Genomic DNA, 16,336 nt, shown 5'->3' with positions numbered 1-16,336 from the left:
TGGCTCACTCCTGGCTCCAATTAGCTCTTGGAGAAGTCATTAGGCTAGGGGTTCACATACTTTTTCCACCCTGCACTGTGAATGTTTCCATCTTATGTTCAATTAAAACATGACAACAGCTAATGTTTGTGTAGTATTATTTTAAGCAGACTGTGTTTTTCTATTGTGACTTACATGACGTTTAGAGCGCATTTTATGGCCAATTCATGCAAAACTCCACGTAATCCCAAAGGGTTCACATACTTTTTCTTGCAACTGTATATACATACACACATATATGTACACACACACAAGGTGTATATATATATATATATATATATATATTATATATTATATATATATATATATATATATATATATATATATATATATATATATATATATATATATATATATATATATATATATATATATAAATGTGGGCTAGACAGCATCAGATGGATTCGTAGCTGGCTGACAGGCCGTACTCAGCGTGTGGTCCTCAATGGAACTGCATCTACATGGAGGGAAATGTGTAGTGGTATGCCCCAGGGCTCTGTTCTGGGCCTAGTGCTCTTCAACATCTTCATCTATGATTTGGATAAGGGGATAAATGGGGAATTCATCAAATTTGCAGACACCAAGCTGGCAGCAATAGCCAATACTCCAGAAGATAGGTTTAAGGTACAGAAGGATCTTGAAAAGACTTGAACATTGTGCGCTATCTAATACAGTGCTAGGCTGCATTAACAGGGATAGAATCAAGATCACATGAAGTGTTAATACTACTTTACAATACGTTGGTAAGGCCACACCTGGAATACTGCATCCAGTTTTGGTCACCACGATGTAAAAAAGATGTTGAGATTCTAGAAAGAGTACAGAGAAAGAGTACAGAGAAGAGCAACAAAGATGATCAGGGGACTGGAGGATAAAACATATAAGGAACAGTTGCTGGAATTGGGAATGTCTAGTTTAATGAAGAGAAGGACGAGGGGTGACTTTATAGCAGTGTTCCAATATCTCAGGGGTTGCCACAAAGAAGAGGGAGTCAAGCTATTTTCCAAAGCGCCTGAAGGCAGGACAAGAAGCAACGGAGGAAAACTAACCAAAGAGAGAAGCAACCTAGAGCTAAGGAGAATTTTTCTGACAGTTAGAACAATTAATCAGTGGAACAACCTGCCTCCCGAAAAAATAAAATTCAAAAAAAATATTCTGCATAGAATCAGATTCATCTGTATTATTTGGGTAATTTTTATTAGTCTTTAAAAGATTAAATTAAAGATTAAATTCTTATTAGTCTTTAAAAGATTATCCATTGAGACATTTTATTTGACAAGAGTGAGTCTTAATATAATAAACATAATCTGTACAGTTAATGATGGATGTGTGATTTAGCTACTGATAAATATTTCAAGTTACATATAAATGTATTTTTTCAGTCCCTATCTTATCAATTTGAGCTTTTGCTCAGTTTTATTCTTCACCTGCTCTCATATTTCTAGTTCAAATCTCAGCAAGTAGCAAAACGAACTCTAATTAAATCAGAAAAACTGTGTATGAATAGAATATGTCAGTTGTTCCTTCATGACAAGCTCTGATTCTGTCATTGTGAGAAGTAAAAACTTTCCAGTAATATATGGTTATTATGATCTATTGAAAATCTTATTCTCTATCATTTTAATAGCTTTCCTATTAAAGCCATTTTAAGTGCTGGCTATCTCAATCTCTAGTGGTGGATCTATAATTCAATTATGTACTACAATTTGTAAATCTCCCATCTTTCTGCTTCACTAAGCTCTAATATTATGAGAGAGAGAACCTCACCACACCATGAGTAATTTTAAATGTTTCTATCATTTTGGTATGTACATGGGATTTCTTTCTGTTGAGTATAGTGCATATGTCATAATCATCACTTCTTCACAACTAAATTTTAATTTTAAAATTTCTACACATGTTACAGTGATTTTTGTGTTGTTTTGAATGTGATTATTGCTTTATCTGAAATTTAACTAATTGGAGCATACCAATATTATTAGCAAAACTACAGTCTACGGATGCTATTAAAATGACATTACCATGATGCATCCTGTTTCTTGTAAATATGAACCAATATTTACATTTGTTATGTACATTTCTTTCCAGCATCAACTAACAGTGTGGAATAGGGATAAACATGCATATATAATTTGGTAACCCTATAAGTTTAAATGTTGTTATCTATATGTTTAAATGTTGTTTTTTATATATAGTAATTTAGGGCATCATTGAAGTTTTATTCTCATCAGCACTTCTGTGTCAATAGGAAACTCTGCCCCAAGTGTTGGGGAAATTTTGGCATTGCATATAAATGAACACAATCCCTAATTATTTAACATCTGGAAGCCAGATGTCAGCCTGTGCTAAAGCTGTATATCTCTATCTGAGGCTCAACAGCAAATGCAGTCACATCCATAGAGGCTGTTAAGAGTCTGTGTAGGGAAAAGAAGCTTAATTTCTGCAAGGTGGAGTGGCTGCTTATTCAGAAGCTTTTGTCCATCTTTGACTCTAGAAGGATTATGCTCCTATGTAGAAAGTAGGTTCATAATCTAGAAATTAATAACTTGGTAGAAGTACAAGTGAAACCTATGGTTTGGAAAGTTTGTGTAGTTTTGGCATAGGTTTTAGTTGTGAGATTTTCTGGAATGGGCAGAGCTTTATTAACAATTACTGATCTTTTTCACCTATGTCTACACCAGGCATGTCCATCCCTTGGTCCATGGGCTGCATGAGACCCTAGATAGTTAGTAATGCAGCCTCAGAAGATTGTTAATTTTTAACATTATATGATTTATGCATATTAACTATATTATATTTTACATGCAGTTGCTTACATGATAGTAGGTTATTTCCCAATTCCCAATTTACCCATATGATACAGTTATTGTGGAAAGTACATTGATAAGCTTTTGGTAGCAATTCAGGATGTTAATTTCAATCTGTGAACCTTATTACAGCCTATAACAGTGATGGCGAACCTTTTAGAGACCAAGTGCCCAAACTGCAACCCAAAACACACTTATTTATCACTGGGTGACAGGTGGGTGTGGCCTACTGGGTGGGTGTGGCTATGGTGGTCATGGAAGATTGGGTGGGTATGGCCAAGGTGGATGTGGTCACCTCAATGTCGCTTGTGGGGAGGGACACCTGTGGGGGCGGCTGGTTGAAGAGGGACAGTTGCCACCTCCGAGGCATGGCGCACGTGCCCACAGGGAGGGCTCTGAGTGCCGCCTCTGGCACCCATGCCATAGGTTCGCCACCACTGGCCTATAAATACAGGACAGTTGAAGGTATGTTCATGGGGAATGCTTCTGGGAGGAGCCTTCTCTGTCATGGACTTCTTCCAGATCTCTGGGAATAAGTATGGGCCATCTATATTTGTATTTCAGAAGGCAGTCAAGACCTGGCTGTTTTGTAGACTGTTGGGGATGTAATGGGATGATGCTTTCCATGTTCCTGAAGTTGGTTAGAAGGTGCAGAATGGATTAGATTTATTGTATTTGATATATGTATTGTGGTTTTAAATGTAATTACTGTAATAGGGAATTGTTAGTCCCTTAGATTTTTTTTTAGGTTAAACAGACATATTAATTTGAGTATAATTAAAAATATCGTGAATGCATGCAACATGGACACATTATCTCTTGATAAATATGAATACATGATACATCCATGTTAAATTGTGTTGCTAACCATATTCACACTTCAGCTGGATAAATTCTTTGTATACAAGTTGACTTTAATTCTATTGCATTCATGTGTGATATTCGAGCTAGGACAGAACACATCATATTTATGTTGATTTTTTTGTGGAAAAGTGGGCCTGAATAGTTGAAGCTTCCACCACATAATAGTCTCTGGTTTGTTATAATTGTATTAGTGCAAACAAATTCTTGCAGTTTCAGCCATGAAAACTTTGCATTGTTTCCTTGAGTGGCACATCTTCCCTTGAGTAAACCTTGGCTTTAATTTAGATGATTATGAGTCCTTGATAATTTTGAGGTAAGGATGCTTTTATGTACCTGTCTGACTCTTCTTTCAGATAGGTATATTCCTTTTTACAATAACTTGCATTACCAAAAAAAAGATACAGAATGGTTAATCATTTCTTTAGGAAAGACACATAAAGAAATCCAATAGTTGTTTGACTTTGAATTTGGATTACTTTGAATAAGAGTATTTTAAGATATTAAAAGTATATCTGAACATTGGATTAAATCAGATTATAATTCAAAAATAGGATAGCAATTTCTGGATTTTATTCTACACTTTGAATGAAAATAGATTTCTGGACTCCTACTTACAACAGAAAAGTTAACATAAGCTAAAAACTACTTTCGGTTTTATTGGTTCAATTGGTTAATGTATTGGTTTAGAAGCTGATTCCAATAACCTGAATTTGTGAAATAGATAATTGTTTCTATAATAAGATTAGTTCTGAAGTGCTAACTTACTTCTGTGAGTATATGTCTATTTATACTTTTCTTAATAGAAGTCCAAATTGCTTATAGTACAATATTAGAGAAATTCAGAATAAGTGAAAATGACTATAGGTTTATGATACTATCGAGACCATATCCGAGTTGAAGCTTAGCTATAAAGAACATCAACTGTTGCTTTTGTTTTGTGGGGAGTCTAGGGTGGTGATAATCGGGTTGTGCAATGGGAATGGGGGAATTGGATACTAAAAATATGGCTTTCTGGCACTAACGCAAATCCCGTCTGTATTTAAATGCTGTCCCCAGGTTACAACTATGGCTATATCTGCGTGGAGTTTTCCCTCTTGGAAGAGGCCATCGCCTGCATGGAAGCCAACCAGGTTGCTTTACACTTCGGTCGAAAATGCTGCTAGAAGAATATTTTTGTGGGGTGGACAACACTTAGTGTTTTAAAAAAAAATCAGAGAAAGGTTTTTATTCCAAAATGTACATTACGGCAGCTAATATCCTCACATCTCCCAGTAATGCAAGCAGGTTTAATCTTTCACTACAAAATCTCATACTTTTCCTGAATTATCTACACTCACAAGTTCATGCTTTGCAGGCTTGATAGATTCGAAGTGTGGTAGTTAAGGAAAATGCTCCCAGTTCTGGTGGTTGTCCTTGTGAGCTTGCGTATCTAGTGGATATCAAGATAAGCATTCAGTCTGAGGTGTTTTACTTTCTTGACTGCGTACAACAAACTGACAATCTTGACTGTATTGTAAACTCTCTTCTCTATTAGAAACATTGTTATATGCTTGAATATACACTGCACCTGTCTTGGTTTTATGCTAGTCATTAATATTCAGTTTTGAGTGAAAAATCTTGTTTGCATGCTCCATCCGTTTATGTGATTTTATTTGGTGCAGATACATGGAACTATATTGTCTGCTTGCATTCATATTAACTGCGTGCAAGTTGAAACTATTCAAAAGAGATTAGCATACTGCAAATGTACCTGGTTATTCTGAATATCTTTAATGGTTTTTTGGGAGGAGGGAATAGGAACCCCCCCCCCCCCGATATATATTCAGTGATAATTGGGCTAGATTTTTAAGTTGGCAATTTTATAAGTAAAAATAATAAATGGAGATACTTGTGCTGGTGTCTGTCTTTCAGAAATGAGCCCAGCATTTTCCACATATAGAAACTGTGTATAAACGTTATCATCTAATGTTTTATGTTGTTTTAGCCAGGCCCATTTTTGAATTGATAACAATTCTCATGAAATTTCTATTAGTCAGAAATGATGCATTTTTAAAAGAATTGAATCAATAAGTTATTATTAATATCTTTCAGATTCATAATTAAATCAAGTGTGGCTGAGATAAATCAGACCAGCTTTTCATTGTCAGAGTAACTTTTTGTCCACACACATCTCAATTTTATCATTGTCCCCATTGAAGCTTCACCAACTGCAAAAAAATCATAACATAATTAAGTATTGCAGTGTTAAATATTTTTATCCCATTTTAACACATTTCTTCCCTATATTGCTCAAATGATCAGAACTAAAATAGAATTTTAGATTTGGCAGTTTAAAAAAGGTAGATTATTTATTTATTTATTTATTTTATTTATTTATTTATTTGTTTTTATATACCGCCCTTCTCCCGAGGGACTCGGGGCGGTGTACAGAGGAAGGTAGGTATACAATTAAACAATAGTAAAAACAAATGAAACCCCAAGAGCTATCAGGCCAGGCCGGACTGCTGGAACAAGTAAGTTTTTAAGTCGCGCCGGAAGCTGCGAAGGTCGGGGGCCATCCGGATTTCGGTAGGCAGGCAGTTCCAGAGGGTTGGCGCACCCACTGAGAATGCCCTCCCCCTGGGGGCCACCAGCCGGCATTCTTTGACCGGTGGCACCCTGAGGAGACCCTCTCTGTGGGAGCGCACAGGACGGAGGGGTGTTGACGTTGGCAGAAGGTGCTCCCGTAGGTAATCCGGACCCATGCCATGTAGGGCTTTGTATGTCATCATTAGCACCTTGAATTTCACTCGGAAGGCAACCGGAAGCCAGTGCAGCTCACGGAGGAGAGGTGTGATATGGGAGTATCGGGAGGCCCCCAAAAGTGTTCGTGCAGCTGCACTCTGCACCAGTTGAAGCTTCCGAGTGGCTCTCAAGGGCTGCCCCATGTAGAGAGCGTTACAGTAGTCAAGGAGAGAGGTCACAAGTGCATGGGTGACTGTACGTAAGGCATCCAGGTCCAGATAAGGTCGTAGTTGGCGCACCAGTCGAACCCGAGTGAAGGCCCCCCTGGTCACAGCTCCTATGTGCTCTTCCAAGGATAGCTGTGAGTCTAGGAGGACATCCAGGTTGCGGGCCCTATCAACAGGGGGTAATAACTCACCCCCGATGTTAAGGGATGGAATGCTCTGAGTATCCTGGCATGCCGGTATGTACAGCCATTCAGTCTTGTCCGGGTTGAGTTGAAGCCTGTTTCTCCCCATCCATTCCCGAACCGCTTCCAGGCACCGGGACATCACGTCGAGGGCATCACTGATGTTGTTTGGGGTTGAGATGAAAAGCTGGGTGTCATCAGCATACTGATGGTACCCTACTCCAAAACCACGAATGATCTCACCTAGCGGTTTCATGTAGATGTTGAACAGGAGAGGCGAGAGAACCGACCCCTGAGGAACTCCACAAACGAGAGGCCTCGGGGTCGACCTCTGTCCTCCTGCCAACACCGACTGCGAGCGTCCCAGGAGAAAGGAGGAGAACCACCGCAGAACTGTGCCTCCCACTCCTAATCCCCTGAGGCGCCGCAGCAAGATACCATGGTCGATGGTATCGAAAGCCGCCGAAAGGTCTAATAAGACTAGGACAGAGGAATGGCCCCTGTCCCGGGCCCTCCAGAGATCATTCATCAGAGCGACCAATGCCGTCTCCGTGCTGTAGCCCGGCCTGAAGCCCGATTGGCACGGGTCTAGATAATCTGCTTCATCCAGGACCTGAGGAAGCTGATGCGCCACCACACTCTCAACAACCTTCGCAAGGAAGCGAAGGTTGGAGACTGGACGAAAGTTATTCAATGAGGCTGGGTCCAAGGTGGGCTTCTTGAGGAGAGGTCTCACCACCGCCTCCTTCAAGGAGGCAGGGAAGTGACCCTCACTCAGAGAAGCAGAGATGACCGCCTGAAACCAGCCTCGTGTCCCCTCTCGAGCTGCATAAGCCAGCCAGGAAGGGCACGGGTCCAGTAAGCATGTGGAGGAGCTCAACCTCCTCATAATCCTGTCCACTTCCTTTGGAGTCACAGGATCAAATTCCTCCCAGATGACGTCGACAAGACTGCCCATGTCCTGTTCCTCAGACTCTGCCCAGTTGGAGTCCAGGCCGGTTCGAATCCAAGCGATTTTATCCAACAGATATTGATCGAATTCCTCGGCTCGACCCTGTAAGGGTTCCTCCCTCACCTCTTGGTTCAGAAGGGAGCGAGTCACTCTGAACAGGGCAGCCGGGCGATTATCTGCGGATGCGATGAGGGTGGAGAAGTAATTGGATCTCGCCACCCTTATCGCTGCGAGATAAGACCTGGTGTGGATTCTTAGTCGCAACCGGTCGGATTCGGACCGACTGGATCTCCAACGGCTCTCTAGGCCCCGTCTCCGACGCTTCATCTCCCGGAGCTCCGCGGTGAACCATGGGGCTCGCTGGGATCTGCGCCGGGTCAGGGGCCGCAGGGGTACAACTCGGTCAAGTGCCTCTGTGGCTGCCGTTTCCCAGGCTTCCACTAAGGCATCCGCCAAGCTGTGAGCAGGGAGTGCAGGTGGGTTCCCAAGCGCTGCCTGGATTATAAAGTTGCTGTTTTTGTAGATTATGAAATCCAGATAGATTTTCCAATGGGCATATTGTTTTTCTTCTCCATTTATTGTAATATATCGTTCTTCCTCAGTAGAATTAAAAGCAAATATACAGTTGTACTTAATTTCAAACAGTTAAAACGATGAAATGCCCATCCTCCCTTTTATATCTTGTTCATATATAAAAGTTCCGAAGCAGTTTGAAAAGAAGCTTAACACTTAAATTCTAAGCTTCTTTTGTAAAAGAAGTGGAATATTACCGGTAATTTCTTCCTGATCATACACTTGGTTTAGATGTGTTTTTGTTTCTTTAAATGTGGATATGTTGAGTCTGGACAATAGCTTGAACCAGTCCGTTAGGTTTCTTGGCAAGATTTTCAAGACTGATTTCTTATTGCCTTCTGTTATCTCTCTGGCTTCATGCCTAATGTGGGACTAGAGCTCATACAGGGAGTGCAGAATTATTAGGCAAGTTGTATTTTTGAGGATTAATTTTATTATTGAACAACAACCATGTTCTCAATGAACCCAAAAAACTCATTAATATCAAAGCTGAATATTTTTGGAAGTAGTTTTTAGTTTGTTTTTAGTTATAGCTATTTTAGGGGGATATCTGTGTGTGCAGGTGACTATTACTGTGCATAATTATTAGGCAACTTAACAAAAAACAAATATATACCCATTTCAATTATTTAGTTTTACCAGTGAAACCAATATAACATCTCAACATTCACAAATATACATTTCTGACATTCAAAAACATAACAAAAACAAATCAGTGACCAATATAGCCACCTTTCTTTGCAAGGACACTCAAAAGCCTGCCATCCATGGATTCTGTCAGTGTTTTGATCTGTTCACCATCAACATTGCGTGCAGCAGCAACCACAGCCTCCCAGACACTGTTCAGAGAGGTGTACTGTTTTCCCTCCTTGTAAATCTCACATTTGATGATGGACCACAGGTTCTCAATGGGGTTCAGATCAGGTGAACAAGGAGGCCATGTCATTAGATTTCCTTCTTTTATACCCTTTCTTGCCAGCCACGCTGTGGAGTACTTGGACGCGTGTGATGGAGCATTGTCCTGCATGAAAATCATGTTTTTCTTGAAGGATGCAGACTTCTTCCTGTACCACTGCTTGAAGAAGGTGTCTTCCAGAAACTGGCAGTAGGACTGGGAGTTGAGCTTGACTCCATCCTCAACCCGAAAAGGCCCCACAAGCTCATCTTTGATGATACCAGCCCAAACCAGTACTCCACCTCCACCTTGCTGGCATCTGAGTCGGACTGGAGCTCTCTGCCCTTTACCAATCCAGCCACGGGCCCATCCATCTGGCCCATCAAGACTCACTCTCATTTCATTAGTCCATAAAACCTTAGAAAAATCAGTCTTGAGATATTTCTTGGCCCAGTCTTGACGTTTCAGCTTGTGTGTCTTGTTCAGTGGTGGTCGTCTTTCAGCCTTTCTTACCTTGGCCATGTCTCTGAGTATTGCACACCTTGTGCTTTTGGGCACTCCAGTGATGTTGCAGCTCTGAAATATGGCCAAACTGGTGGCTAGTGGCATCTTGGCAGCTGCACGCTTGACTTTTCTCAGTTCATGGGCAGTTATTTTGCGCCTTGGTTTCTCCACACGCTTCTTGCGACCCTGTTGACTATTTTGAATGAAACGCTTGATTGTTCGATGATCACGCTTCAGAAGCTTTCCAATTTTAAGAGTGCTGCATCCCTCTGCAAGATATCTCACTATTTTTGACTTTTCTGAGCCTGTCAAGTCCTTCTTTTGACCCATTTTGCCAAAGGAAAGGAAGTTGCCTAATAATTATGCACACCTGATACAGGGTGTTGATGTCATTAGACCACACCCCTTCTCATTACAGAGATGCACATCACCTAATATGCTTAATTGGTAGTAGGCTTTCGAGCCTATACAGCTTGGAGTAAGACAACATGCATAAAGAGGATGATGTGGTCAAAATACTCATTTGCCTAATAATTCTGCACTCCCTGTAGTCTCCTAGTTTCTAACCTGGTCCCTTAACCATTACACCAAATTGGCTCTTGTTTAAATGTTGAGAAATACAAAATAGTTGCATAATGTACTTCAGTTTACCATCACCCAATTGTCTATGAACCCTTAAAATGTGATATAAATACCAGCAAAGAAAATACTGTCTTATGTTTAATATGATAGTGTTTTGTAAAACTTACACTGATAAGAGCTAAAGGTTTTGTATTCAGTACCCTTTGATATCACCAAACAGCCAAAAAATGGAAGCAGCCTCTTCTTCCCTCATTCTCTTTGTAGTTTATGATATAACACACTTCATTTTAGTAACCTGAAAATATTTCTGCCATCTGCAGCTTATGATTCAATGTTTTTGGAGCCATAATTAATTTGAACAATAACTTTCGTTGCTCAGTTTATTGATGGTTTTCAGTTTTAGGTAAATTCTAAAAAGATTGAACTTAGTGTTCAATTCTGTGGCAAAATTAAGAAAAATTTAGAAAATTTTAAAAGATAATTGAGTTTTTACTCAGGCATGGCCTAAACCAGTTGTTATCAATAACACTTAATATGTGAGTTCTTTTCAGTTGAATAGCCTAACAATAGCCTATTAAGCTTCCTTTGCAAGTGAACAAACATATATATATATATTGCATCCATCTCTTTCTAAAAACTAACTCAGAGATGGTGGTGGTGGTGGTGGTAGGAGAAATAAGCGTTTCAGCTAACCACTTTTTTTTGTACTGTATTACCATTAAATTTTGTGGAGTTTTGATTATTAACTCAGATTGACCTGGTCCATCTTGATTTTGTTCAGTGACCCTGGAGTGAGTGAGTGAGTGAGTGATTATAATTATATGCCATCAAGTCATTTTCAACTCATAGATTTTTTCCATAAATATATGAATGTTTTAGATTCCTGGGGATTTCATTTTGTATATAAAACTTATGTTCCCCATATTTATTACTCTTTTTTATTCTGGAAATTTGCTTAATATAAGCTTTTCTGGCAGTTTGGTGTGTTTTAGCTGAATTAATTAAAACTGAGCTTTGAAACTTCTCCTGGCATTTTATATTAGAACATTGTAGAAATGGCTTTCAAGTGATAGAAACCTATGAAGTGTTTTGCTCCATTAACAAAGGTAGCAATGAAGGAAATGCAAAACCTAAAAATAATAAATTTCTCCTGAGTTACTGTTACGCTGAATAGAGGGAAATTTGAAATGTAGGCTTTGATATTTGCAATAGTATAATCATTTGTTGCAGATTGAGGAAGCAAATGGTACAAACTGTAAATGGTATCTGTGCCTTTATTGTTATACATATATTATGTTCAACAAAACTTCCTGAGCGTCCTGTGTTCTTTGTAAGGATTTGTACAAAGTTTATCATTGGATAGCTTGGTTTGAGTTGTCTCTTACTTGGTTGTGGGGGTTACTTTTCCATATCAGTATGTTTGCAAGATACCAGTTTTTAAAATCAATTACTGGGACAAAGTACAAAAATATTGTATGATTCAATATATGCTAAGTGGAATTCATGTTCCATGTAAGCAGTTTCACCTATTAGGATCTAACTCTTTCAATTCTTTGCTAAATGACAGCTCTGAAAATAAAATACTTAATAGTACTTAACTTAATTAAAATTGGTATTATGGAATGCTTATTTTTTTCTGAAGGCATTTGGTTCTTTCATGTGATTTTTTTTATCTTTAGGAAAAAAATTAACTTCCACAGTGTGTTAAAAGAAACTATCTGAATTTTAAAAATATGACTAGGCAAGTCATTGATGTATTTTTGTTAAGACGATGGTTGGAAACATAAGACTTAAAAAGCTAACTAGTTGTTTATTCCTTTTGTGTACATGTAGTCCTCTACTAAAAGAGCCTGCCTATTATGTCATGAACCATTATGATTGTAAAATGGAGTGCTTTTTTTTGTAAAAAAAGGTGCCGGAACTCACACGTCATACAACCCACCTTGCCTACTTTACAGGGTTCCATCCAAAAAAGGTGCCGGAACTCCGTTCTGAGCGTTCTATGAGAAAAAAAGCCCTGGTAAAAAGGGTCATCATATGACCAACCCAATATTGCAACCTCTTTTTGTGGCAGTTGTTAAGTGAATCACCATGGTTATTAAGGGAATCTACAGTCATTAAGCGAACCTGTTGTTTGCTACAGGGCATTTTTGCTGAAAACTAGAAGTAAACACTGAGGTAAAAGCATTATAAATTGTGGTCATGTGACCATGGATGCTGCAAATATCCATAAATGGCAGAGAAGGCATGCTGTCGATCCATTGGTCAGGGAATTCTGGTGAGGTCTAGGAGAAGAGCTTCTCTGCCATGGCTCCTGCCCTTTGGAAGATCTTGTCCCCTGATGTAAGATTGGCTTCACCTTTCTGACCTTCCACAAGACCCCAAAGACCTGGCTCTGCCAGTTGGCTTGGGGGCCCAGTGGGGCAGGATCATACTGGAGGTGGTTGATGGTTTAAAAGCTGGTCCCACCATTACCCCCATATGTTCTGCACCCTCCCTCCCAATCTTTTAACCCTAATCCGTATTTTAATTGTATTTAAATACATATGTATTTTATGGTTTTATAGTTTTAATGTTGTAAGCTTCCCAGAGTCTCCTCATGGTGAGATGGTCAGCAAACAAACTTAATAAATACATCAATTTACAGTAGTGGCCAAAATTGTGGAAACATTTTGGGAAAAGTGTACAGTAGAAATGCCACCTTTGGTTAAGTTTCCACCAATTTTTCTTCTAATTTCTTTATAACCGTAACCTTGTTCACTTAATAATACTATTTTACATCGCTTTCTGGGCGACCAGTCAACTCTTTGCACCATTAATTTAATTTTATAACGTTTTACAAGCTCACTAAATTAAAAAAAACCAAAAAGAAAAACACCCAACCAACTTGATAGCGATCACATAAAACACTGACAAATGTCTTCCTCTCAGCTTCAGTATATGACATCAATAACTGAATCCTACTGTGATCTGATTGGCTCATTGCCGAAACAAGATGACACCTGAGTGGCTCTCTAAACAGTCATGCTCATTGGCTACAATCAGATGAAGGAAAGCTACCTGATATCAACCTAAGCAAGTTGTGTTTCCTTTTTCTGGTTATTTGGCTATAACTTTTCATAGAATACAGTACAGATAATTGAACAGACTATGTTGCATTACATTCTTGATTAAATTATCTTTCCATTTATATATAATTTTATGGTACTACTCCAAAAAAAATAGTGGCGTTATTAGCCATCAAACCTCAAAAATACACTTTTCTCAAATGTTTTCCACAATTTTGGCCACTACTGTAATACATAAGATAATGCAGGTCAGTTGCCAAGCCCCTGAAATGCAGCCATGTGACCATGGGGTGGGGGGTGGAATTGACCTTCTGAACTTCAGGGCCATAATACCTTTTGGGGGTCTATCATAACTTCAGATGATTGCTAACAACCTGCCAATAAGTTGAAGACTACTTGTAATTTCATGCTATTTATAAACATCTTTCTTCTCAAGGGCTCAGTCCTTGAAACTTCATAATTTGCTGAATGCATGAAGATGAAAATATTTCCAGTATTGGTTTCTCTGTGTTCATTTTTATTGCTCAGTTTTGTTATGAAGTCCAAATTAATTGTAATTTACAAGAATTGAAGGATGTTTTTATAGGTCATGGTACATATTATGTTGAAAATAGGCCTCGAGGATCTTGCCAAAATGCAGTAGATAAAATTGTAGCTCTGTTGCTGGTACATATCGCAGGATTAGGTGATCCATTTCTGATTCATTGCACATTTTTCATTATGTGACATATACATTCTGTAAATAGCATTTTCTGCCATCTACAGCATTAGTAAGGGTTACTGAATGTCTTTGAATAATAATTCATAAAGGTTCAGTAGAAGACTTTTAATGAAAACCTCCTCGTAACTATGAGAAATGGTTGGTTATCATTCTTGGTAGGTTTGTTTTGTGTTTCTGTTAGCCCAATAGAACAGAGCTTTTCAACCTTTTCACCCATTGTACCACTTTTAGGATATGGCAACATCCGAGTACCACCAGTCGCCTAGCAAGGTGTCAAAAACTTGATGACCAAAAAAAAAAGAAGGAAAAAAGTGATGAAGTACAGGTAGTCCTCGATTTACAACAGTTCCCTTAGTGACTGTTAGTGGCACTGAAAAAAGTGCCCCTACAAACCACAGCCGAGCAAGACACCTGCCTGCACACCGGGCAGTGTTCTTCCTCCTGTCTGAGGTTTTCATTGTTGTGAGCATTTCTGTTGAGGATTGGAAGCGGGGGTGGGGGGGTGTTTGGTTTTTATCCCCCCGTCTGCTGGGTGGTTGCAGCAGGTTTTGTTTCACTTCACATGACCCTGGGACACTGTGACCATCATAAATATGAATCAGCTGCCAAGCATCTGAATGTAAATCACAAGACCCTGGAGATGCTACAACATTCCAGCTGATCAGCGCTACTTCTGGGCTCAGCAGAAACACCAGGATCAGCACCGAGCTCCAGCTGGAGCCTGGCACTAATCCTGGTGCTACTGCTGAGCCCTGACAGCCCCAAAGAAGCGCTGATCCTGGCGCTTCCGCTGAGCCCTGACAGCCCTGCAGCTCCAGCCGTCTCTGGCTCAGGCTTGTGCAGTGCTGCCACTGGTTCAGCTCATTCCCCTCCCCCACTACCACTTTTCTAGGATGGTCACGTACCACCTGCCAGGTGCCAGTGTAGAACAGGTGGTACCCGTACCAATGGTTGAAAAGCCCTGCAATAGAATACCAACCCCAAAGTGGGCAAGGATAATATTTTTTAAATAAAATAATTGGAGGTTATTGATTATTGATTCAGTAAGAACATATTTAGCCAATCATGATGCAAGGGAAAAAGAGCCCCAAGGAAGGAGATGGAAGTGGAAGGATTGGCTGCAGCTCCTGTAGTCTTTCTCATCTTACATGCACCAAAGATTCAGGCCCAAGAAAATATTTGGGATTACATGTATATGGGAAAGTGGGAAATTACTTCTGTAATTTACTTAGTTTTCACACGTTTTTTCCCTAAAGATGGGTCCATTTTTCAAATATACTACCATATCCAGTGGACATAGTTCATGTTACACTGAGAAGAACTAATTGTAACTAAATAATTTAATTTTTGTATTGATCTTATTAAATAGACACAATGCATCGTATTTGTATTTACCTTAGTATTGCAATGTCTTGATGAATTTGAAGCATAAATGGTTTATCTGTATTGAAATATCCAATGGAAGAAAAATAATAGTATTTTTGAAGAAACATAAATTTGAAGAAATATTAGGAACTTTTTTGTTGTGTTTTTCTGGCCTCTTTAAAGAAAGAACATGTGTTTAGTTTTCTTTGAAAGATGGAAAATTAAGGGTGAGGAAAAGAATGGTAAAATTATGAAGCTCAGAACACAGTTCTGAAATAAGCTAATTAAATGAATCAGCTGGTAACAGATGGCTTTTTGGAAAGTAAATGAGAACAAACACGTTATTTGATAGAATTAAAATCTTATATGAGTTACATTATACATTTTTCAGTGGGCGTGAACATAGTTTGTGGGCAGTGCTTTAAGATACAGATAGTCCTTTAGTTGTGACCACAATTGAGCCCAAAATCTCTGTTGATAAGTGAGAAAGTTGTTAAGCAAATTTGCCCCATTTTAGGACCTTTCCTACCACAGTTGTTAAATGAATCATTGCAGTTGTTAAGAGAATCTGGATTCCCCATTGACTTTTGCTTATCAGAAGGTAACAGAAGGTGATCACATTAGCCCTGAACACTACAACTGTCATAAATATGGGTCAGTTGCCAAGCGTCTGAATTTTGATCACATGACTATGGGGATGCTGCAGCCATTGTAAGTGTGAAAACAGTCATAAATCACTTTTTTCAGTGCCGCTATAACTTCAAACAGACACTAAATGAACTGTTGTAAGTTGAGGACTTCCTGTATTGGCTTCCATTATATTAATTGTTTGT

The 16,336-nt window shown here is 39.1% G+C and overlaps 1 protein-coding gene across 4 annotated transcripts in view; it reads left to right on the top strand.

Moving 5' to 3' along the window:
* RBM6 (RNA binding motif protein 6) overlaps positions 1 to 16,336 on the top strand; it is a 91,125-nt gene that overhangs the window by 33,792 nt on the left and 40,997 nt on the right. For all 4 annotated transcript variants that reach the window (XM_083356125.1, XM_083356123.1, XM_083356124.1 and 1 more), the window contains exon 6: positions 4,767 to 4,840. In XM_083356125.1, the coding sequence (XP_083212251.1) occupies positions 4,767 to 4,840 (74 nt within the window). The remainder of the gene's footprint in view (positions 1 to 4,766; positions 4,841 to 16,336) is intronic.

This window comes from Vipera ursinii, assembly GCF_947247035.1.
Source record: "Vipera ursinii genome assembly, chromosome: 2".
Taxonomy (NCBI): domain Eukaryota; kingdom Metazoa; phylum Chordata; class Lepidosauria; order Squamata; family Viperidae; genus Vipera; species Vipera ursinii.
Note: the sequence above shows the minus strand (reverse complement) of the source record. Positions and strands in the feature narration are given on the sequence as shown.